General features: G+C 45.2%; 1 protein-coding gene across 1 annotated transcript in view; it reads right to left on the minus strand.

Moving 5' to 3' along the window:
- Positions 1-25,491, minus strand: part of LOC128880106 (homeobox protein Nkx-6.2-like) — a 33,394-nt gene that overhangs the window by 6,388 nt on the left and 1,515 nt on the right. The window contains exons 2-3 of the mRNA XM_054129819.1: positions 17,766-17,876; positions 12,724-12,932 (exon numbers count right to left, since the gene is read on the minus strand). Coding sequence (XP_053985794.1) covers positions 12,724-12,932; positions 17,766-17,876 — 320 coding nt within the window. The remainder of the gene's footprint in view (positions 1-12,723; positions 12,933-17,765; positions 17,877-25,491) is intronic.

Here is a 25,491-nt window from a genome sequence, read left to right on the forward strand (position 1 = left end):
TTGTTTCAGGTACTGGGGAGACGATTCCAATCTTGAGGAGCTCTGGAAGATAACATTTCAAGTATTGAGTACTATTCTAAGGATTCAAAGGGTATATGCTAGTCATAGAGAACTTGTGGTAGCCTATTGTAGACACTAAGTGCTCAAGGGAGGTTCCAGGTATCCAGACTTTGGAAGACACTGTTCCAGAGATTGGGCGTCCAAGAAGATTGTCATAGTTGATCGACTGCATTTTTGTTTCCGATTTCCCTTTTGATTAAGATTTTCCGCCCCTGTCACATCCCCGTCACAGCTTTCACAGTTTCCCTTCGTTCTGCTTTCTTCTATTATTCCGCTTTGCTGGGCGACTACTCTCATTATTGCTTCTGTCCTTCTCCACTATCGACAGTGTCAAACGTCATCAGACTGCGTCAGTGGACTGTGCATGTTTATACGTTTATGGCAACCGAGGATATGTATGTGAAAATGTAGAAGAATGGACGTAGATGCAAAAATAACTGTTCAGTAAAATTTTGTCTGCATCTGTAAAACCATGAATTTGCATAAACATCCATAGTCTAATCATCAGTCTCCACCCTTCTCTTTCAATAAACAAATATCGCAAAAGAATCGAATCCAAACGCAGAAATCAGTAGCCAGTTCGCGGTGAAAGTATTTAATGGACATTATCAGGTACTGCTTAAGTGCATCGGAACGTTCGACATCATTCGATTCACTCTTCCAATAAATTTATCGATCGACCGAATCCAGTGTAATAAACCAACTGCAGCGAGGTTTTTATCGGGGAAGCACGGAGAGATCGGTTTGCATATCATTCCGTACCGGCGGATAAATTTATCGAGAGGTGGATCAATGAGGCCTTAATGAGATATATTACCAAATGAGAGTGTTTATATCGCATGCGGTCGACCCCGGCTGGCTAAGCACCAATCATGCGCGCTCCGAATCTGTAACGTCCTCGAAATTAACGTCATTATTGCGGTAAAATAAGCAATCCCACTTTTTACCAATTAATAACGCCACTCTGGCCCACTCTATTGATTTTCTGTTACCCACATTAACGTTACATTGAGACATAAAATATAAATGTACAGAAATTCTCTACCACAAAAATTAAAATTGACATAAAATAACTTGACGGTAGGTCAATCGATTCCTCGTCAAAAAATGAATCGAAAATATACAATACATTTTTGCCATTCAAAGCTTCCTTTTCGAGAAAATTCGTTTCGAAGTCCGTTTGGTGCTCGGGGCACCCCAAGCGTCAAACCGTTTCCAAAGTCGTTTTCCCGGGAAACGGGACCTTGGACGAAAAAATCTTGCTGCACACTTTCGACGCAGTTTTCGACAGAGAATCGAACGGCTATAAGTTTTCTCACGTTTGCTGCATTGGAAGCAGTTTAAGGTAGCTCAAAGTATCGGCAGAAGTAAATCAGTTTAAAAGGAACGGTGCCAGTTGGCAGCCCACTGGGATTGGAAAGCCCCAGATTAATACGCTTAATTCGGACGATCGAGGTCTCACTGTATTCTGGTAATGGATTCAGAAGCGTGTCAAGCGAGATTCGCGCGATACTCGCGACGCTGGTGGGATGCGCGGAAAAATGAAATTCAGCCGACGACAGGAGAGCATAATGTTTAATGATGCGTGGAAAGCCGTGTGCGACACTCACTCGGACGCCTTCCGCGTCATTGGGCCCGCTTATCATTCAAATGGTACCGTTTCATTGACACGTCGATAAATTTTTAAGGTCGATCGCACATCCGCGTGTGCGGAAAACGCGGCGTCGAAGAATTTCGAGCTCAACTGTTGTAGGTCTACTTATCCCTTCCGTACTCTTTAGCTTGGGAATGCCTTCGTGACAAAAGTAACAAGTTTGCGATATCAATTGGCAAACAAAAGGATTTCGCGACTTCCCTGAGTAACGTAAACAAACCCAGTGCAGCGTCAAATACGTAACCGAGTGTCGTAATTTGTGTTAATCACTGTCGGTTGTTCCCGTGCCAACAACAAAATATATGCTGATCGTTAATTTGATGCACGCAAACCGTGTATTTATCCATACGTGAAACGTTATGGGACAACGTGTCAGCGGACGTTTCGTACGTTACAGCCCGGATATAGTGTTAATCCAAACTTTGGCGTGGCTCTGGTGTGCCCGAGAGACACATCTGGACCGCAAAAGACTAAAATCTGTAGTATCTGGGATACCAGAATCCTGCGTGTAATTCGAAGCCTGTAGCCAATTCGAACCACTGTCTTGACTCAAAGGATGAACCCCTCGTGAAGTCGATTTGTCGAAGAGCATCGTTATAATAGCAAAATAAATGCTAGAATACTAGTTGCACGACAATATAGATCCCCTAGCAGACTTATCGTCGCCCTGGAAGGAGGACTAGGTTTTGGAACGCAATTGGCCTGCGGACCAATACGACTGGAAAGAGAGACCTCTCTGGGACTTGAAAAAAATGTTAAAAAATAATAAATATTGACGTAGGCCACTTTTATAGTCACCTGTAGACCTATTTCTACGACCAGACGCGAGTCAGTCGCCATTGTTAAAAATGTCTCTATCGAGGGTGGCGAACCAATATGACAACTTCTTCTTCTTGTACATACTCTAAAGGTCAGTGGACAGTCGAGAAATATTGGATTCTTTGGTAAGAAATCTCGGAAGGCATAGATACGAAGGAACGAACACTTGAGAAAATATAACTCACGATCTCTCCGTCAGGTGTCCTACGGCGCCATTATCGATATTCATTCGCCAGGAGGGGGAGGACAAAATCAAGACACACAGGCGATCTAAAAGTGAATTCCGGAGGGTTTTTTGGCGTTGTAAGAGGGAGTCGTAAAATTTGCCCCTCTCAGTTCCCCCCCCGGCTCCGCCGCCCGCGAAATTTGATTCCGAAATAAAAATAGAATATTGGGGATAACGCGAATCGGTGAAGCCATTTGATCTTCGAGTGAAGCCAAATGGTTGGTCGGGAGGGTATCGGGGAAGGGTGAGGAAACATATCGATATGGGGAAGCGGTACGAGAACGGAATACAGAGGAGCGCATTATCGCCAACAGCCAACTACCCTCTGCCATTCTCGCGGATCGCATTACTTATTATTTGAAGAAACATTCTGCTCCAAGCACTTTGTAATATTACGAGAAATTACTTTGGACCGATTGATTTATTAAATTATGATCGCGCCAGGATAGGAATTACGACGACGGAGGATTTTCTTCTTTCAAACGCGTACGTCGAGGCGCATCACTTTTAACGACCGCCTTAGAATTTGCAAAAAGTAACCTAACCTCGGTCCCGACAGCCGAAAGAATTTTGCTCTCCAAGTTCGATCTCCAATTTCTCGATTCATCGAGGGAAGGATGTTTGAGGTTAAGTTTCAATCGAAGGCTCTCCGTCGCCATTTTAATATCGTGCGACAAATATCGAATGCGGGGCGCGGGATACTGATTCTTTCGCGATACGATCTTTCCCTAGGTCATAAACGCTTGTCCAATTTTCCCGGTAAAAGGCTCCCGGCAAAAAAAAGTGTTCGCAGCAGGGCTCGTGGGTGTGTTGAAGAGGGAAGGGGAGCGAGGGGGGATGGCAAGGCTAAAAATCCGCCTGATCAAATCGGGCTTCTATGAAGGGGACGAAGTAATCCTGTAACACCCTCGAGTGTTTCCTTGATCAAATTTGATGAATGTATCTGTATCACTGTACACACGTATTAATATTCCCCTCCCCATAATTCATTCAACCCGCGGAGATCAGCGCCGCGCTTAGGAAACAAAAGAGGACACGCATCGCAGATGTGATCAATAAGATTTGCCTCCGTCTACTCGGACGAACGGGGATTATTTAATTGACTTTAGGGTCTGGTGACACGGAGAGGCGTCCAACCGAGTCAAAATAGATTGAATGAACTTGGATTTTAGAACCTCGTTCCTCGAAGTGGGGCCCAACTGACCCTTTGGTTCGCGTTTGCTTCGTCATTCATCGTCTCACGAGTGCGCACAGATTCCGGATATACAGGGTGTCCCAAAACTCGGGGAGGAGCCGGAAATGGGGGGTAGCTGAGACGATTCTGAACAACAATTTCCTTTGCAAAAATGTCGGATGGGGCTTCGTTAAGGAGATATTAAGCGAAAACCCCGACCAATCAGAGCGCGCGTAGACCGTTGGAGCGACCGCGGTAGCGTAGGCTACGCGCTGGCGGCTGCGCTTGCACGCGAACAAGTGACTCTACGTGCATCGAAGCATCGACCTAGCGCGTAGCCTTCGCTACCGCGGTCGCTCCAACGGTCTACGCGCGCTCTGATTGGTCGGGGTTTTCGCTTAATATCTCCTTAACGAAGCCCCATCCGACATTTTTGCAAAGGAAATTGTTGTTCAGAATCGTCTCAGCTACCTCCCATTTCCGGCTCCTCCCCGAGTTTTGGGACACCCTGTATAGTCCGTTGCTCAGAAGTTGGCGAGGGACCTGCGAGCTAAACGGGTACAGGGCCAAGGAGATTCAGCCGCTAAGTCCGCCTTTGTTCCCTGGGAGTCTCCTTTCTTTCACACTGCATAGTCATAGTCTATACTCTCGGCTAAATACATAGTGTATCTTACATGTCTCGAACTCTAATTTTAGCCATGTAGATGAAACGAATTCAGGCAATAACGTAAACGCATGCGAATTAAGGTGTCACTACTACGCGACAGCCAATCGAATTGCCTCCCCAACTCCTGAGCGACATGCAATACTTGTTTCGTGCGGTGGCCCCCGTAAACGTGTCGGTCGGGCCAAATGGCCCGTCTGATGCCCATCCGCAAAGGGCCCGGTAAGGACGGCCGCGAAAGAAGGGAACGTCGATGGCTCGAGGTCTAGGCGTGAAATAAAGTCTCCGGTTGTTATCGAGAGCTCGTGGAATCGAGCATTATGGAGTCAAGTACATGTGGGCCAATTTCGAGGGTACGAGCTGTGGGAGGTGAATGAAGGGAACGCCGCCTGCTGCCGTGATTTATCACGCCACGCCACGCCATGCCACGCCGCCGCCGTACGTACATACACCACCATGATGATACATGGGTGGAGGAAAAGCGGGTAGGAGGCTTTCGCTCGTACTAATTGACGTCATCGATATTGGTATCCGTCGACGAGCAGATTACTCCGCCGTAAACAACTCCACCCCTCCCCCTTGCAAGCCTATCCCCCGCGTTCTAACGGGGGAGACCCAGCCAGCCACCGCCGCCGCCACTTTACTACCACCACCACTGCGTAAACACCATCTAAGCCCGTTCCTTCCGTGCGATTCTACCCTCCGCTATTTATCCCCTTGCGTCCCCACCACCGTTTACATCCACCACCGACAAACCCACCCCTTCGCGAACCCCGGGACCAACCCCTCTTCACCCGCCCTGCCTCCCCCCTGCCCGGACCCGGCGCTCCATTCCCGAGCACTTCAACTTGTTACCCCATCTCCACGGTTCGGCTCCGGTCTCCAGACCACCCTCCCGTGTCTCTCACTTCGCTGATACACGCGCTGATACGCCTACGAGCCCGGGGGTGTCACGGTCTTTAACTCGCAAATGCTCCGCGTTCACTTCGCCGTATTAGATTCTAATAGGGGGGACACCCGGATCGTTCGTTTGCCAAAGTCCAAGCGGCGCTTCCCGCTTTTCCGCGTCTGTTACGCGTAACCCCGCGCCACACATGTGACTCCGTTTAACCCCGTTTGCTACACTTTGCTCACCGTCCTCCGCCTCCGGCCGGCTAACTGAATCTGGAGTGTAAAACCACGAGGGGGGTTGGATTTTGTCGACAATTGGCAAGACGTTGAACGGGTTATGGATTCGAATGATGATAACTATGTCGACGAACACTTGAGAACAACATTTTTCGAGGTGTATCATCTGGTCCTGTTAGATTCTAACAGTGTATGGATTGGTGTCCTGTCTCTCCTTCTATAATTAAGCCCACTTTTTGGCCTTGTTGCATTTTGCCCAGAACTGAAGCGTAGACTGTTGATGAACAGTTGAGAAAAGGATTTTCCGAGGAGTACCACCCGGCCGTAGATTCTTCTAATAGTGTATGGATCGGTGTCCTGTCTCCCTCTACGACTGGTCCCCCTTTTGGTCCTGTCGTTGCACTTTGCGCACCGTTCACTCGACCAGGCGGCTAACTAAATCACGGTGGCCGAGTATCGTTGGCAATTTGAACGTCGATCCGCGTAATAGTCTTAATAGCCGCTCGTCCGATCACGAGTCAGCTCGAGTTACCGTCCTCTGCAATGATTGCCGCGCTCGTTCCGACGATATTTCACGAAACACGCGAGGGGAAACGTTCCTGGTGCTGTGGGGACGTCGATCGCGACGGGGATTGTCACGTGGTGCGGTCCATTTAGGATATTGAAAAGGTGTCCTCCTCGGTTTAAGTTGAAACTTTGGGGAAACGAAGGGGTAACACCCTAACAAGGATCTGATAGGTATTTGTGGGTCATGTCAAATCCCAAGTGGACACTCTCGGTGATTCCCCTTTTCTTGGTCAGATACGTCTACTTGGTCCAATATCTTGAGAACTGTTGGGCGTAGGAAGAAAGTTGCGATACAAAAATTGTAAACATTTCAATGATTCACAAGTTCTGTAACAACATTTTTTTCTTACGTCCAATGGTTTCTGAGAAATCAAATCGAATAGTTTCGATGTGTCCTCTCCGCCACTGTAGGATTAGGAAATTAAACTACCCAGTTGTAAGATCTTTTACAATTTTTGATTTGTCGTACTTTCCTCCCGGAGTCGATCGGCCGTGTAAAATCAGCCGAAATTCCGGGCTGAAAGTACCCCCTGCTCGTGCAAGCATCCGCGCGATATTATCTCAATTAATCTTTCGGTTAACGATGCATTACTATTGACGTTTTACACCGTCGAGTATCGCGCCAAGTTTAACGTGTGTACGGCTTTTAAAAAAGGAACGCGCACCGGTGGCGGAGTGGGGGACCGGATATACGCATTTCGAAAACGAAAAAGTGATAAATCTGAAAATGTGGAATGACAGAACACATATATCTTCGTTTGGGGTGGAACTAGCGAATCCCTATATGCCGCACTAATCCTTTTCCGATACTGAAAAAATGATAAATCTCGGATGTAAAACCACGGAACGGAGGGTATCGATTTTGTACACAGGACGATCCGTAAGTGCACCCCCCCCCCCCGCCCCACCCCCCGTAAGAAGTTTAACGTTTAAACCATTTTTATGGATGATTCAAACGAAACATTCCTATGGATACATCCGCGATTCGATTCTCACGGAAAGCGATGAAACTGAATATTTATCTTCCCAGGTAGGAGGGATTTCCGCTAGTAAAAAGAAATGTAACTCGATAAAAGGGAATCGATAAGACGGTTCTTTATAACGTTTTCGACCAATTGCTTGTGCGATTACTCCAAATCATTTTTACAGCTATTAAATCAGTTCAACACGTTGAAAATGAGGCATGTGTTTTATGAATTTTTTAAAAATAATGCATTAAGCGGATCTTTATGAAACTTATGGAATCTTTTGTTGGATATTTGATGATTATAAATCATTTTTTTTTCAATACAAAATTCTACATAGATTCGTAGATCCCTCACTACCAAAGTTACGAATTTGTGACAATTTAAAATAGAATCTAAATTAAAAAGATAGTTTGAATCACCGAGTAGAGAGCATGAAAACTACGTAGCAAGAAATAATGATGCAAAAAGATTCTTTGTACAAAAACGTTACGTTACGACTCGTTTAAATTACAGCATAAACGATATTCTTTTCAGCGCGAATTTCCACGTGAAATATACTTCATGAATTTATGTTTATCTCAAACAAGGATCCTGCGAATAATATGCTGATGAATGGGACAGAGGTATCGTTGAATATTATTACACGGAATAAAATCATTTTATCGCGGGAATTTCGAACGGAACGTTTCCGCGAAAGGAATTAAACGAACGATTTCGTGTAACATAATGGAAACGTCGACGAGCGAAATTTATATAAATTCAGTGTGTCGTTGTGACCGTTTACGACTGATAAATCCAGTTCGGTCGACGATGTCATTTTTAGGCTCGCGGTGATTTCGATGCGTGATGATTCGAACGTGTCATCCACATTGGACACGCACCGTAGTGGTGCCCCAAATAGCCAGAGTGAAAGGTGTGTTATTGCGCCCCCATCCGCTGCTATAAATGTCCATCTTTCCAAACATTAAAAATTCTTGTTACGGAGTAAGGTGTTTTTTTTTAACGAAGTGTACGTTGTAATTAAATTTGATAGCGGAGTTCTTTAAAGAAACACGGCGGGAGTTTCTCTGAAGAGTTCCAGAATAACATAGGACAATAAATTTCCGTTATCTGCCATGGAACCAGCAACGACATGGGGGGATAGCTGAAAGTAGGAATGTAATACTCCGCACATGATCGTAACATGGTAGCAAATGAGCAAAGTTCGCGACGGAAGACTTTTTCGGCAGTGTATCAAGATGAGGGAGGCACAATGTCGGGATTTTTCTCACGATACAGCCGGAAAAGTTCAATCGTCTTCCCCCGTTTTCGTTAGAAACATTTCCATCGTAACGCTTGGAAGCGAACTATTATTTCTAGTGGAATTAGTTCCAAAAATTATGGACGATTCTGAAAGCAATTCCCGACCTTTACTTCTCTACGTTTCCCAGTTATGAAGCATCCTTGTATTTAAGTCTTGTTTCCCGGCGTTTTCTTATTTTTAATTTCCTTTCTTCGTGGTTATTCCGCCCCGGAGCCCCTCGTTTCTGTATTATCTTTTTATCGTTCATCGACCGAAACACTCGGAATATTAAAGCTTGCAATACCACTCCGGAAGGAAAGCTTAGTGGCCGGAGCCAGAATAATTTGCTTGGACGTTTCTTCTTATTGTAACAACAATGTATAAATCGTATTGTTCTAACACAGCGTTGGCAGAATAAATGAATCTAAAACAAGGTACTCTTTACGAGAGAAATAAATATTTTCGTCTCTACTGCATTTAGTATTGTTCTTAATACCAGTAGAATTTTAATGTGGGTATTTATGTCTCTGTGAAGTAGCCAAAGAACAGAATGAAATCGATGTTCAACGAGATATGAAAATTTCAGTCGTATGTCTTCTCGACAAGTATAGGCTTTTTTTGCACAGATTGGGCAATATTAGCAATATTTACCATTATCGGTAGCTTATATAACAGTATATACCGTTAGAGTTCTTGTTAGAGCAACTTTGGTCTGCGGACCAATACGTCTGGAGATCAATTTCTCGCTAGAATCAATTTAGGGTTGAGAATAGTTGCGAATTCATTACTTTGCAATTTCAACCATAAAGGCACTACTTATGGGCTGTCCTTTGTCAATAAGCTATGTCCCGTGGAGGTTATATAAGATCCTAGATGGTACCATCAATACGTCTGGAGATCAATTTCTCCCTAAGATTAATCTACGATTGAGAATAGTTACGAATTCCATTACCTTGCAATTTCAACCATAAAGGCACTACTTATGGGCTGTCCTTTGTCAATAAGCTATGCCCCGTGGAGGTTATACAAGATCCTAGATGGCGCCACCGAGTCGTACGCCTCGACTACACGCGCCACGGTCGCCAAAGCGTGGAAACGACCGCTGCGAACGATTCCAAGCCAGTTTCACAATCTCCCACGTCGTTTCGCGACCGGCTCGACGCCATCGCTACCGCGTCGGAACAATCGCAAAGCCCCAGCGCGAACCGAATCGCGGCGACGAGCGCGTAAAGATAAACAACAAACAAGCGACGAGGAATCGATGCCTCTGAATCAGCGAGTCTCGCTCCGTGGGAGCGTGCGGGTATATATTGTCGTAATATTTCGGGAAACGCGGTGCCGGTCCCCGGATCCTCTCGGGGGTGGGCAATCTCACCCTCGAAGATGGCATATACGCGGAGGTGAATCGCCTCTTGCCGAGGAAATCCGAGGTAATTGAATGCTAACCCTCCCCTCCTCCTCCTCCTCCGCCGCCGCCTCCCGGGTGCTTCACCTAGCTGTCTCTTTCTCCCGCCATGTCCACCCCGATATCCCGTTCAACCCTCAGAGGGGGCGCTCTGCTCATCCCCTTGCCATCACTCACCGACACAGACTTGTAGCTTTCAATAAAAATGTAAATATGGCGGCGTAGAACGAGCCAATGACAGCGCTACATCGACGCCGCGAGAGGGAGAGAGAAAAAGAGAGAGATAGACACGGAGAGGACGCCTGCGGCAGGGGTTGAGGCTTCGAAATGGGAAGCTGGCTGCGAGGGTCGAAGATGGCGAACCGGGGAGGAACGGGACACGAGCGGAGGAGGCTTCGGTGAGTTCGGAGCCGCGGCTCGAGCAGAAGTACTACAGATGTAGCTGCGAGAGGCGGGAGTAAAAGTGGAGCCCGGAGGAGGTGGCAGCCTCTCCACGGCGGGAGGATATGGGAGATAGGTAATAGGGGTTTTCGAAAGGGTAGGGAGCTCGAAAGGGGGACGAGGCCGCGGAGGGGGGATGGACCAGAGCGGAAAAGATGGAGAGCAATAGGCGGATAGACAGGAACATGGATGAAAAAAGAGGGCGACGCGGGGCAGGAGGAAGAATGGAGACAGAGGACGCACGGAGTGTCACACTCAGCGTCGTCACCTACGGGTCTGCCCACCCGCGTTCCTTCCGTTCCAGGCGGCGGAGGACCGCACGTCACCTCACAGATTCACTCGTGAAGCAGAACACTCCGGGCACAGTCGATTTCGGAAAAATTATGAAGAGCCACGTGGGCAAATATAAATTGATTTCCGCGGGGATTCCCTCGGGAAGGCCTGGACAGGAAAAGCAATTGTGTCTAACCAAGCGCAGAACTTCTAGACACCTATAGAGGATGGCCAGCGTATGCTGCAGCACCCACGCTTACACCTCCTAGATCCAAAAATCATAGACACGAGCTTCAGAGCTACAAGGAGTCACGAATAACGAGTCCTAGAGACCTGACAGACTGCACGAGGACATTCTAGGTCATACTGCTCCACTAGTCTAATGCAACTCTTAAAAACAATGACGATATTACAAAAGTGGCAAAGTTGCAGGTTCCTCATCCTTGTCCTACTTTGTTAGAGGAGCGAAGAAGGCTATAGGGGATTTCGAGAGGTTACCCAGTGGAAGGGAGGCTGAGGAGGGGTGGTCCAGAGCGGAAAAGATGGAGAGCAGTAAGGCGGATAGACAGAGACACGGATGAAAAAAGGGGAAGATTGAAGTAGAGGGAAGAGGACGGTGAAAGAGGACACCTGGAGTGCCACTGTGACGCTCGAGTGTCGTCACCTACGGCTCCGGCCTCTCTCTTCGTCCTATTTCGTTGCAGACGCTCGAGGAGCGAGAAGCGGGGGAGACAGAGAGCCCCAGAATGACGCAGGTGCCGCAAAGCTTGACACGTCTCCGGCTGTTTTGTCACCTTTTTTTATCCTTCGAACTTTTTACAAGCTGCCTCGTTAGAAGCTTGCTCCCGGCGTTGATGGAGTAAGCCGCCCCCGAACAAATGCGTTTTAAAATTACGCCCTTTTCACCGGGAACCACTCCCCTCCCCCGACCGAAGCTTTGGCCCGCGGGAAGAGCGGCCCACCCTTAGCGAAAGCTGCCGCTTCGATGACAAGCTTTTTTCGCAGCTCGCGTTTGTCCTGGGATTTTTTGGTTAGCCTGTGTGCTGTTTGTTAGGTGTAATGGCTGGCTTCGATGGTGAAACGAGACGTCGGCTACTGGGAAGGGAAAATTTTAGGTTAGGTCTAGGTGGGAGGGTTTGAAACTCGTTCGTGACGATAGAGGGTGTTAAAAAAAAATGGGCCGAATCGGATGTCTATAGTTCAAAGAGACTATATCCGAACATGTCAACGAGAAACCTGACGCTATCGCGAGATTGAACGCGTCCTCCCACGGTCGCGGGATCAAATATTTTTCCGAGGTTATAATCCAGGCTCAAATAATTAAGCCGACAAGGAAATATTAAATAATGGCGAAGATTAAAAACAGGCAGTTAAGTTGATTTCACGTTTTATCGCAGTTTCGTCGTTCCATCATTCATGGATTAATATCGGAGCAGCGAACGCTTAACTGTTATGAATTTTTATTAACCTATCTACATCTGTTACTCATAATTAGCTGGGCCGCTTAAATCATCGCGACGTTTTTATGGAAGATTAGCATAAAGTTTATTAAACGCGAGATATCGTCATCTAATATCGCGCCGACCAATTTTGCCGCCTCTGTTTCTTGCATCTCGACTCTATAAATTAATCCTCTGTTTGAAATATTACTTCAATTTTTATGCAATATGGAGCGCGACAATTAATGCAAAGTACTGCTTTTTATTGTCCGTATATCTTTATGAAAGTAGAATCGATGGATTGGCGAGGCTTCCCTGAAGAAAATGAGCCCAAACACGGCCCAATTCCGACCATATTCAATTCAACGTCATACTACTATCATTTCTAAAAACATTCGATTAGGCAAATTAAAAAACAGTTCAAACTATGTCGTGTTTCGACTCGTCAGGAAACCATGTACAAGACATTGATACAACTTTCACGAAGTATACCGAACAATTTCGACTATTGATGTCTGCGAACCTTTTATCGAGGTCAGACGTGGACTTTTAACGAGGACTCGCCGTAATCGGTGGTTAGTGGGGGGAAATTCGTTCGTAGGGGCACAGAAAGTGAATCTTACCTTGACTTGCGATTCCGACATGCCGAGGGCGTACGCCAATTTAGCGCGCTCGGGTCCCGCAAGGTATTTCGTTTGCTCGAACGTTTTCTCGAGGGCGAAGATTTGCTGGCCGCTGAACGTTGGCCTTGTGTGCTTCTTCTTGCCACCCTCGTGCTCCCCAGCCCCGCCGGTGCCTGTCATCGTTTGCTGACAACCCAGCTGTTGCGACACTGTAACATCGATATTTTCCAGGGATACTCTCGTCACTTTAATAATATTATTTCGACCGTTATTTCCATTTATCCGTCGCGAACGAATCGCTTAGAACGAGTACGAACGGAAAAAAGTCGACACACGCATCCGGTGTTCGCGGCCTTCAATTTTTTGTTCTGTTCGAAAATAACACCAATGACATTTAACTTGAACCTGATTTCTTTTTAATTTAATAATATACCGATTAAAAATTTGTTTTCGTTAACAAATACAAGTCCCCCACATTCGCAAATGCAACACGCGTTAGTTCACATTTAACAGCATTATCATCGTGATCGTCAAACTTATTCAATAATCAGAGGCACAGTTTGCGGAGATAGCCCTACCGCCCGGAGCAATTAATCTTCATTAATTTTGCGTTCATTCTTCTTGCCCTCGTGAGCGCACTCGTTCCAACGATTTACATACCCTATCGATAATTACGTCATAAATTAACATCTCGTTACACGCCAAAAATGTTGTGTACGGCACACCTATTAAAAACCGTGCAACTGGCCGACGGTAACCGATCGATTGCTACCTTTTGTGGCGACGGTACAATGTCGAATGCTGGACTCTATCGACAACTCGCTTCATTAACTAACTGTTTGTTAAATAGCCCAGTAACTCAATTTTCGACATCTCTAACCTATCCAGCAAGTAATTCGTTCATAAACATACTAAAACTCCGTTCAGTTGTTCGTCTGTGGTACGATGAAATTTAGAGTGGAGAGTTGCGCGGATCACCGACCATAAAATTAGCTATAACTCGCTTATCGTTGCATCCACGATAAAAACATGTAGAACAAAAGTGGTGGTAAATTACATTTCGGAACATTTTTGTTCTATACAAATTTTCGACAGAACCACTGCTAACCGAGTTATCGATCATTCTTTACTTCCTCGATGTACTGGGTGTCCCAAAAAGAAAGTACCGAATTTTACCATTACGTTCAAAGTATCGCCATTTTGTTCTCCGTATGTACAAGTATCAAGCTTTGCTCTCAAAGGGCTCAAATTTGATGGTCGAATGAGTCGTGCTTCGTGGAGCATTAAAACGATTCATCGATTGTTCTCGATGGCTCCCGGGTTCACCGAGGGGAGATCGCAGTTTAATTTGACGGAATCACGCGTTCAAGGGTTAAACACTTGCGCGATAGACCGCAATCACGTCGTCTCGACGTCGCCCGGCACGTGCCGGCCACGTGAGTTTAGCGTTCCGCAAATAGGCGGACTTTGTTATCGTTATCCTTGCTGACTGTTGATCCCGTGTTCAACATGGCTGGGCAGGGGAAGCTGATACCATCGCCGAATGGAATGGCACGTGACAGAGGGGTGAAATTGGGGTGGCATTATCGCGGCGCGAAGATGTTCACGAGCGATGTACTGCGAAAAACCCGTCGCGATTACCATGCCGCATCCATTCAGCTCGTAAAACCAACCGACAGTGGGGAAAATTGTAAGAAAATTATTCTGGAATCTCTCCTCGCGAGGAAACGTACAATCAACAATGTACAAGATGAACAATGCTAATCGAACAGGAGTTATCTTCGTCATAGTTGGAATGTCTCACTCGTTCTCGTTGTACCTGAGCTTGGGGATGAAAGAAGCCACGCCTTCCTCGGATAACTGATCGAATTTCAACCCGCATTACTGAACATCGTATCCGCCACGATTACTGTACCTCGTTCTAGGGTATCTCAGCCTATGATTCAAAAATTTATTTACCGAGAACAATTGGTACCTTGCCCAGAGAGTGGTCCATGTTTGATCAGTTATCCGGGGAGGACACTGCAATCCGTCAGCAGAAATGTATCGTTATTATTATTTTTCATAACAACCGTCCTGTCGTTTGCGCTAAGATTTATCCAACGCCCCGTAGAGGTCTCAGGGAGGCATCAATCTTTCCCGGAGGTGACGGAACCGAAGTCGTAACACTGACGTGCATAAATTCCCGCAAAAAGCGGAGTTATCGAATTACGTAGGAAAGTTGCGCGAGTTTACGCAGTTTCCAAGTAGATGAATAGGGGATACCCCGTGAAACGTGTACCTCCATCGAAGCAGAGGGTGGAGTGCGGTAAGCAGCTCATTAGAACCCTCCCCGCCGACTGGCCATTATTGCCTCGTTCCGTATTCCGTTACAAATTGCTTTATTAAATTAAAGTCCCACAACCCATACTGTTGTGACGACCCCACGCCTCCTCTCCCCTTCCCCTCGCAACCCATCCCCCATGTGCCGCTTATAACGCGTCTGACCGCGTGCTGCTCGTCCACGCAGCTTCTCTCTCTGCACCCTTCTTAATTACCCGCTCAAATTTTATAGAATGTTTCCTCAGGGCATAGACTGTTACAGGATCCTTAATCAACCGAAAGAGATCTTTGGATTTATGTTCATTTAACTGGGGGCCTGTTTTCAAGGTGCTTGATGTAGGCTTCACTGTCCCTATCCCACGTGACTATGAGGTCTATAGTCTCCGAAGTAGTCTCTTCATTTCCTGGATGTTTACAATGTCCTGTGGTCCCGTCCAAATCGTTGCTTGCTCTCGAAGCACCTGTACACTGTCTATCGACATCCCCATTACCTTCCTTCTTCTCTGGATGTTTAACAAACGCTCCAGTAGCTCTATCCAAATTGCTGATCACCTTAAAGAACACCGTGTACCAACCTCCTCATTACGTCACCTCCACAGAAGCTATTTTCCGGTGTCAACAATCTCGCCGAATCCCTCGATACCTCGATCCACATTCACGCCATAGCCCTCTTAAACAAGAACCTGGCCTCCATCTAATCACCAGCGTATCCATCGCCTCGGCTAATCCTCCTGGTCGCGTTCGTTGAGGCTGCTGGATCCAGCCTCCTCGCCGGCTCGCATCACAACACACCCTCTCTATCGACCCAGTGCACGCCGTCTAATGCCGCTTAATAACCCGGAAGCAGTATGTTACCGCGTAGCGAGGCAATCGCACGCGACTCTCCAGCGAAAGTAAGGTCGCCTCCAACAGCCATAAATATCCCCTCGGCTAACAATCCGTAAAGTAGCAGTCGAGTGGACCTGCTCCGTTGAGTCAAGCCTGGGTATTCAACGGAAAGGCGAAACCGATCACGTTTATCGCTGATAGGGCAAGAGGAAACGCTCGGTCCCGCGACGGTCGTTCGACGTTGCCTCGCGAGGCTCGTGCAGCCGATCAAACGTTACAGTACGGAATATAAAGCGTACATTGGGGCCACGGATAGCGGTGCGCTGTGGCTGTAAGTCGGGTCACGGGGAAAGGGGTTCGGGGATGGGCAAGTGGGTGGCCCATAGGAACAAAAGCGGGCAAGCCAGGAATACACCGTGGTGCCACAGTTAAAATATTGCCAGAGTTATTCACGTGAGTGTGGAAAGCTGGGGGATGGAGGCTGCGGCAGCAGGAGGCCTCGCCGGGATACGAGGGTTGATATTGAATATGATATTCCGTATCCAACGCCGCAGCGGACCACCGCTACCCTCTTATTCGTCCCGCAGTGACATTCGTACCCGGCGACGCTGAAACAACACACGCTCGCTCGTCCACGCCCTTCCACGCCGATCCTACGTACTTACATCCTAGTATCCTATCTCGTCACCCTTCTTGGCTTCTCTCTTCGACCACCCTCCGACCGCCAACCACCCTCTTCGTCCGTTCCGCCGCCTTCCAGGTTCTGTCTTCGTTCCTCCGGCTTCTGGTGGTACGTGTGCGTGCCCGGCACATGTGCCACCGCCGGCGCTGATGTATGCTCCCGAAAGGGGATGCTCTCTTCTCCGCCGTCACGTGTTCTTTCACTTTGTTTGTGATTTTTTTTTGCGGCGCCCTTAATCGCTTTTACAAATCGCTGGGGTACGAGTTATGTAAGCGACGCGACGCTTCGACGCGAACTTCCCTCTGCGGAAAAAGCGGTTTCCGAAGTGACCCGTCGCTGGAGTGGGTGCGCGCCTCCGTGTTTCCTGCTGGATTTTGCATAGCTTGGGACCGCGGGCGTATTTTGTTTCGGTGGCCCGCTTGGATGACGTTAACACCTGTCGTAGGTGGGTATAGTTGGTATACTTGGAAACGGTTATCGAGGGTGGAGAATTTTGTATATGGAACTGGCCGGGTTGACTGATGACTTCAAGAAGTAACGCATGGAAAAATACCACTGTTATCGTTTGGTAAAAAACGATGACAGCCCTTTCGAGTTCCTCGTCTTTTTTCTTGTTTTCCTAGATCCTCCTCCGGATGACAGTTTTTTTGTGCGGCTCACGGCTCGCCTGTTGTTTTGAATGATCTCTAGAATAGCATTTAGCGGTTCAGTGGCACGTGTTTTTTCGCTCCGATCGCTGGATTTCCTTGTCGCGAGGGCAAACACGAGCAGCTGTCTATCAGGGGAAAAGAAATATCCCTAGGCTGGAAAGTATCTGGGAATCCCCCCTCGGTGTTTTCAATCCAATCTTTTTGACTTCAAGCTCCTTTTTGTTGAATCCGAATCGGATCACCGTGCACGAGTGTCTGCACAGCTGAAATCCTTTTGACGAGTTGAATTATTCCTAACCTAACTCTTGGCACAACCACGTACCCCACTCGCCATTTTAACATTCCTCTTAAGTATGAAGTTCGTTGATTGACACAAGTGCGATGCAAGCTGTGCCTTTGATAGTAAAACTGTACACGTAAAATCCCTATATTTGCCTCACATTTGCGATTACCTAATCCTAAAATCTTGAGGTTCGGGGTATGAAAGAGACCTGGACGATACTTAGCAATTTCATTTATCGAAACAGGAGATATATGCGTCCATCGAATAGAATACTCACGTGTGTGCAGTCTTGCCCGCCATGCCAGAGGATCACTGACTAATCCCTGAAGGCCCGGCCAATAGACAGCGGGATGCCGTGGCTCCGTTCTTTGTTGAAATTGTCCGATACCTGCATTCAAAGCAAACATAACGTGAATATATGCGTGTATATAGATGTCCACGCGCATATATTTTCATCCTCTGTTTACTCTTTGTATCTCCTGCCAACTATCTCTCTCTCTCACGTGCTAGACTATACTTGTTTCTCTTTTTCTGACGCTACAATGTTTACTTATTTCGGAGCCACCCTGGGAATGGTGTCCATAGGTAAAGTTAGACTGGCAATTTTATTTGTTTTACCAATGATTGTTGCACAGTCATTTTAAATATACATTTTGGGGGTAATTTCAGTTTCTGAGCGATTTTAGGCTGTATGTAAATTCATGCAACTCTATGGTACTGATCTTAACTCGATCGAGCTCGAGAATTTAAGAAGATAACGTTATTGGTATCCTATAGTTTACTGTAGAGCTAGCGAGATTGTGTATCGCCAGCAGGAAAACCGCAACGCGACGCGTGTGGCCACGAACGGTCCAATCATGGCTGAAATTCCGAGTCACGCAAAAACTGCCTAACGTTCGCCGACCTATCGTTACTATTATGACCTTGAATATTAAACTTCGTATCGCTCCGAACAGACACGAAACTCCAAATATCGGTCCAAGATTCGAAAGAAACTATTTTCTCTCTCATTTTGATGAAAACTGCTACTTTCGAAAAGAAGCATTGGTAACACTGTAAACCAATTAGGCACTTTACAAATCGCCTAACCAGAGGGGATTCACCTAAAACCCATCGCGCAGGTTTATAACGGGTTCATAAAATCCACCTATTGTTGTTAGTTGCCGTTGCAACGCGATGGGAACGCGAGAGCTCCTCTTCCCGTCTACTTGTCCACCGCACAATAAAAGGTTATTCCCTGGTTTTTAGTGTTCGACCGCGCACCGCTCGGATCGAGCGGAGACGAGGATGAAAACGCGCGCGATACGATCGTTCGATCGTTACTCCTTTTGTCCGCTACGTTGGAATCAAATAAAATTTATGGGATCATAAACGAGTGAAGCTGCATGCTCATCAACGAAAATATTCGAGATCCGTCACTACGCTTTCGGCCGTCGGAAGAATCGGAGTCATAACCCGTCAGTTACCACTCCTCCCCCACACCCTCGCTCTTCTCGAAGAATCCCCGAAATTTAATTGAACTTCCAGCAGTGATTTTTACGGCGCCCTCTAGAAACGGTTTTTTGACGCTGGGAATGGAAAACCAGCGACACCTGACGATCAATTGACGAAGGCAAATGGCTCGAGTCAGCAGCCTTTTGGCTCCTGCGTTAAATTTTATAAACAGTAATAGTTATTTTGCAAATTTCGTGGTCCAGTTAAGGAAATAGGATAATAATTAATATGAAAAATAGGTGCCAGTGAAAATGTTGCCAATTTGAAACGAGTATCGTTTCGAGGCAGACGAAACTAACGAAATTAGTATCCTTCGGAACGAAATGAGAGGGCAATCTGGAATTAGTATCCTTCAGATTCGTAAGCTGGTTTGACTATGCCTGTGATAAGCGAGCTGCTATTAATTCCCTACGATGGTGTACAAAGGAACACAACCCTAAATTATTAGGGAATGTTGAACCAGTGGCATGAATAACACTGACACTTCTAACGAATGATCAGTCTTCTCAAGTATGCCCCCTTCCTGAAATGCTTGGAATCTTGGCCTGGAATCCCACCATTGGTATCATCTTAATAAATAATAATACCTTTATCCTGTTTGGTCAAATTTAGAAATTTAGACCTAACATTTACAGAATGGTCTCTAATGCAGAAAATAAAACCAACGTATACTCTAAACACCAGTAATCAATAGTATAGCTTGCTCAAGCGAGAGTGAGGTTCCCACAGGGCCAAGTATTAGGGGGACCAGAAAGTAATGTCGTTTCTTTTACATTAAATTCGAACAAATAAATTTATAATATGTTTTTATTTTTAATCAATTATATAATTGTCCTCGTTATCAAGAACCTTCTGCAATCTAGTGTGCAAATTTTCAATACCTGATCGATAAAAATCAACTGGTATACAATGAGCTGATATATGATAAACAAGTATTGACATTCACAGAATGACATTACTTTCTGGTCCCCCTAATATATAAATTAATACTTTTGCAATTCTCTGAATCTATTCATGGTAGCAATTTCAAGATCCGTAACAGGTATCACTCTCCTTGCTTTTTGATTGGTACACAGTGAGATGGTAAATAATAAAAAAGTATTTGTATTCGCAGAAACGACATTACTTTCTGGTCCCCCTAATATAATGGCCCAAAGACCTCACTCTCGCTTGAGCAAGCAATAGAAACATAGTTGCTGTTGAACAACTCTGAATAAAGTGAACATTATTTTATTAAACTTTGTTGATATCGCTAATAGTGTCCATGATACTTGTATGGGTGGATTAGAATGAATCATTAGGATGAAAGCATAGGTATGGAAATTTAAAGGGGTAGCCAGAGGAAGCTAAGTAGTTTTGCCTCTGCCCCCGCCCCTACTGGCAACGTGTTATCCCTTTTAACCCCTCCCATCGCTAAAGTGTACCTATCTTAACGAACATATTTTTCTGGTTCTAATAACTTTCCCCTCTGTCTCGATATAAGCTGTTTCGAGTATGCACGCCGTATAAACATGCATCCCGCCCACCGGAGTGAAATGGGCGAGCAATGCATGTCGCGCAATACGGAACGCGCAGGTTCGATACGCATCCGTGCGGTTCATTCAGCCTCTTCCTGGTCCCCACGTAGCTGCATCTGCTTTCCTAAAGGGATTCGTTCGCAAATAGAACGCTGTGTTTCGCTTTTGGCGAGCATGGCCAATGGTCGATAATCCACGGTTCAATTAGAATCTGGGAACGGTTTGTTGCTATCGTAGATTAGGTCTGCGTTCAATTCGGAAATTTTGTACGTGTGTTTATGATAAAAAGAATCCTTCAGTCGTATTGGTCCGTCGTGGTCAATTGGTTGAAATTTATCCAAGTCCACGAGGATCAAGGTGGATTCGATACGAGGATTTAATCCCTGATCTAACCTAACATTTTCGCTACGAATTACGAAATATTAGTGTCTCGTGCAGCTTAGAGCAGCCCTATCAAAACAGTATCAAAATTCTATCGAGATCCGGACTACGGCTAACAAACTTTGCTGGAATCATGGTAGCCCATAAACCATCCGACAAACACCGGCAGGTGGCGATTATCTTAAACCGTTTCCCGCTGTTGTTGGCAAGCAAACACTGTTATATATAGAAATCTATCAGGACACAAATTAAAGGGATGGCTGCATGGCATATTGACGTCACGCTCGCTTGGTGTAACAATTACGTAACAAAATATATATATATATATATATATATTTATTAGTATCGTATTTTAAATTCAGTCAATCGATAATCAGTTGTTGAACTCACTTTGTAAGCACATCTTTCGAGGTGTAGATTGGTTGGACGAAAGATGCTCGCTAGCATGGCGCACGTGTGTGGATTTAGGGGCATCGGGGATTCCTGTCTTGCGTCATCGGTGTGCTAAGAACGCATAAAAGCGGATATTCGGCCAGACTGTTCGGTATGTAGTGTATACACACGCGGATATTCGTGAATACTCCACGAGCTTGGCCAGAATCTGAAGCACCCGATTTCGAGTCATTACGCGCACGTTTCTGGGCCAGGTTCTCGGTTAGACCTTGGTTAGGGCATAAGCACTTCATAAAGATTCCCCGCTATGTTGCTAGGGTTCACGATCGACGGTGATTCGGCCAATTCCACGCTTACAACCCGGGGATCCACATTTTTCATTCAACAAAATAAGTATTTTATTTTTAAACTTATGGTTCTGTCGCTAGAGGGTAACCCAGAAGTGCGAGTAAAAATTAAGACGGATACTGAAATTGAGAATAGGTCTCAATAGCCTCCGTTTTTTATTATATTTTACTGTAATTTAATTTAATAATATCTTTGTTTGTATAACGCCACTTTTATTTGTTTCTTTCGAGTTCATTTGGTAGAATGAAGTGGTCGACCTAGCGCCGGAGGTGAGCACGAAGAAGAAACGAGGGATCTTAAACAATCTACGAGAGAGGAACGCGCTCTTTTTAAACTATAGCCGGCGCCATTATCGCGAATTATGGCAACGATTCCTGCAGATATTTGAACGTCCGCCACGGACAAAAGTAGCACAGCAGCCGGATATAAATCGCGAAAGATTCTTTCGGGACCCCTCGGTGGCTTTTACGGGTGCCACGCCGAAGATTCCTCCTTTTATTGGAAGGAAAACAATTTTATAGTGCCTACAGTGTTGCTCAACTACAATTCCGTGTTGTATATCATTTTGCACACCGCTCCGCAGCTAACGTGCCTGAGTAACGATCTAACGCTTTTATGGTTTGACGTCTCTCCAAGCTTCTCGCGTTAAAAGAGTCGTTAGAAGATATACCCTGTGACTAGGAATTTTTAATAGGTTTCAGGCGACATTAATTGCTACGTTCCTGACTGGAACTTGATGGGAAGATCTGGATGGCATTAACACTAAACGTAATAACAAGCGGAGTCAAATGATACCTTTCAAAAGTTACTTCAAAATCGCACATTCGTGGTTATTTCTTTCAGAAATTATGCTGTGAATTATTGTATTTTCTTCAATAAATTAAGAACTTCTTTCTAAAAATCGATGTTTATTTCAAAAGGTGTCAAATGGCCCCTTATGATGATAAGAATAGGTAAACGTAAAGTGCTTGTACATACGTTTAGTGTTAATAAATAAATAAATAAATATATATATATGTATTAGGTTGTCCCAAAAATTTCTTTCGCTTTATTAATAAGTAATACATGCGCAATATTTTATGTTTTATGTTACATTACTGAATTGTGCACGATTCATTTTGCTCCATTACTGTTACGACATGAATATCTATGAAATTAGATTGTCGGTTTATATAAACACGACCACATAAAATAATTGAGTGCAACTCGCGAAAGAAACTTTCGGGACAAGCTAATATATCGGTAGCGAAATTTCGGGATAAATTTTGTTCGTTTAACAAAGACAACGATTCCTTTCTATTCTAAAAATAAAATTCAATTTCGCTTCAGGATTTTCGATGAGGTTCAAGATCGAATAATTTATTTAATATCAACTTAACGAAATCTCCAAAAGTCGGAAACTGTATCGTCAAAATGATACCCGTTAAATAACGTTTTGCGCGGTAGCATGACGTCGGAGAGTGCAAAAATCTCGGCCGACGGCAAGCACGCTGCGTTCCGAATGCGGAGGGCAGGTCTTGAAAAATTCCCAATAAACGAACAGATGCGCAGATTCGAGGGTTCTCAGGAATCAGACCTTGTATACATCGTTCTCAGTCTAATTCATGAACTCATGAACCCCAGTCACGTGCCACCCTCGTTCGTAAAATATATTTAGTATTTCTATGCCATGGCTCTATAGCTGTACACTTAAATTTATAATCCCTCGTATGTCCCGCGATATCATTAATAATGGACATGGAAGTCCGTGAATGAACCCTTTAATGCCGCTGCTCGCCCTCGATTCTCACATTCCCAAGATGGCGTTGCTCCGACAACAAAACTGCGAAGATACGCGACGGAAGTCTCTTTCGATTCGGTGCACCCTATATTTTTAAATCGTGCGCTATACTTCCGATTAATTAAACGATTACACTGACCTTTCCAATAACAACTAAATCTTACTTTCTCAAAAACAGAGAGCTGGCTATTATTCACCATGTTGTGGATAATATCGATAAAATAATAAATAAACAAGTTCTGGATTTAAGATAAAGAAAAGAAATATCTATAATATAAATGAATGAAAAACAGAGGGTGCTTGTTGAGACTCCGTGGAGTCATGTTCTAAATCATAGAGATGGTGACCGCCATCGTATTGGGAGAATTTTCCTTCAATCACATTTTCATCGTGAAAGATGAAGAGAAGATTGCATTCGATTTTTCGTCGAACGGAACTTGTTCAAGTCGTGATGCCTCGAATTACAGAAAGACAATGGGGTGGGCCACGGTCGATCTCTGATTCCCTGACCATGCTTCTATACGGATCGGGGAATCCCCCCACCCAGTGAAGCAAGTTGGCCAACGTCGTCAGGTGGTTAACCTAGAATACGCTAACTTCGGTCCACGCGTTTATCTAATTCGGTTAAGCGAGCTTCGGGTCTACGCTGTTTTCGATCACCGGACACCGAAAGATCCTCGTCTCGGCGTTCCTTTTGTTTTGGCGCGTATTTCGAACAAGAAATTGAACTTTCTTCCATTGCTCTTAGTCGATCAAGAAACGAAATGTAATGCAAAATGATATAGACATAGATATCCTCGTTGAAACCAGGTGATCCACTAATGAAAATGTTATTTACTGACCATAACTGTTTAAAATAATACCCGCGTTTATCATGAATAACACCGACCAATATTCAACACGTGGAAGAACTATTTAATTAGAACATGTGTTGCGAACGTTTCTGGTGCAATGAGTATTTCCAATATTTGTTTGTTGGTATCACTTGACTGGCCTGTTTTCGCGATTAAAACGACTCGCAAAATTATACAGGCTGTCCCCAAACGGAGCTATATTAATTTTTAGTTTAATCGAGCAACACCCTTAAAAAGCTATCCTGAAGCAATATTAATAAAGTCCTCTCAAATTCTGAAAGTTCTTCGATAGCAATCCTTACCCCCAAACTATAAAATCCTTTACTCCTTGGACTAACACGCGCATCTTCCCTAGATTTCATGAATCATTCCGCAAAGACAAGGAAGAAGGAATCGACGATCGAATCGATTGACTTTCGAGCCAAACGCAAGATTACTCCGCCTATTTTATTCCTCAATTGTTGAAGCGATCAATCACGCGCGCCGGTTAAATTACAAAATCTGGAACGCGGCGCTTTTGATTTTATTGAAACCAATTCTGAATAAATTAACGTTGATGTACCGCGACGGTTGTATAAATCAGAATAAATCCGACAACCGTTCGCAATTAAATTGTTGCAAAAAAGTGTTGCGGACTGACGAAGACAGAGTTAGTGGAGTCGAGCTTAGTTTCAAGTGAAAGAATTGAGGTCTCCCTTATAAGTGAGCCCAGTACGCTCTAGTCCTTTGTATATTTGAGCCTAGTACCCTCTAGCCCTCTATTCTTAAGCTTAGTACCTTCTAGTACCCGTATCTGAGTCCAGTTCCTTCTGTATTTGATCTCAGTTCCTTCAAAACCTTTATAAGCGAGTCCAGTACTCTCTAGCCCCCCCCCCCCCCCCCTGTACTTGAGCTTAGTACCTTCTAACCAACTATACCTGAGCCTAGTACCTTCTAACCTACTATACCTGAGCCTAGTACCTTCTAGTCCTCTGTACCTGAGCCTAGTAACCTCTAGTTCTATATGTCAAAGCCCAATAACCTGTAGCCCTCGACAGGTGAGCCCAGATGCCTCTAGTCCTCTGTACCTGAACCCAGTACCATAAACCCTTTTATGTGAGCTTACAACCCTCTAGTCCTCTGTATTTGAGGCCAGTACCCTTCAGCCCCCTAAAGACTGTACCTGATCCCAGTGCCACTTAGCTTATAGTGAGCCTAATACCCTCTACTCCTCTGTATATTTGAGCCTTGTACCCT

Source organism: Hylaeus volcanicus, chromosome 7 (genome assembly GCF_026283585.1).
Source record: "Hylaeus volcanicus isolate JK05 chromosome 7, UHH_iyHylVolc1.0_haploid, whole genome shotgun sequence".
Taxonomy (NCBI): Eukaryota; Metazoa; Arthropoda; class Insecta; order Hymenoptera; family Colletidae; genus Hylaeus; species Hylaeus volcanicus.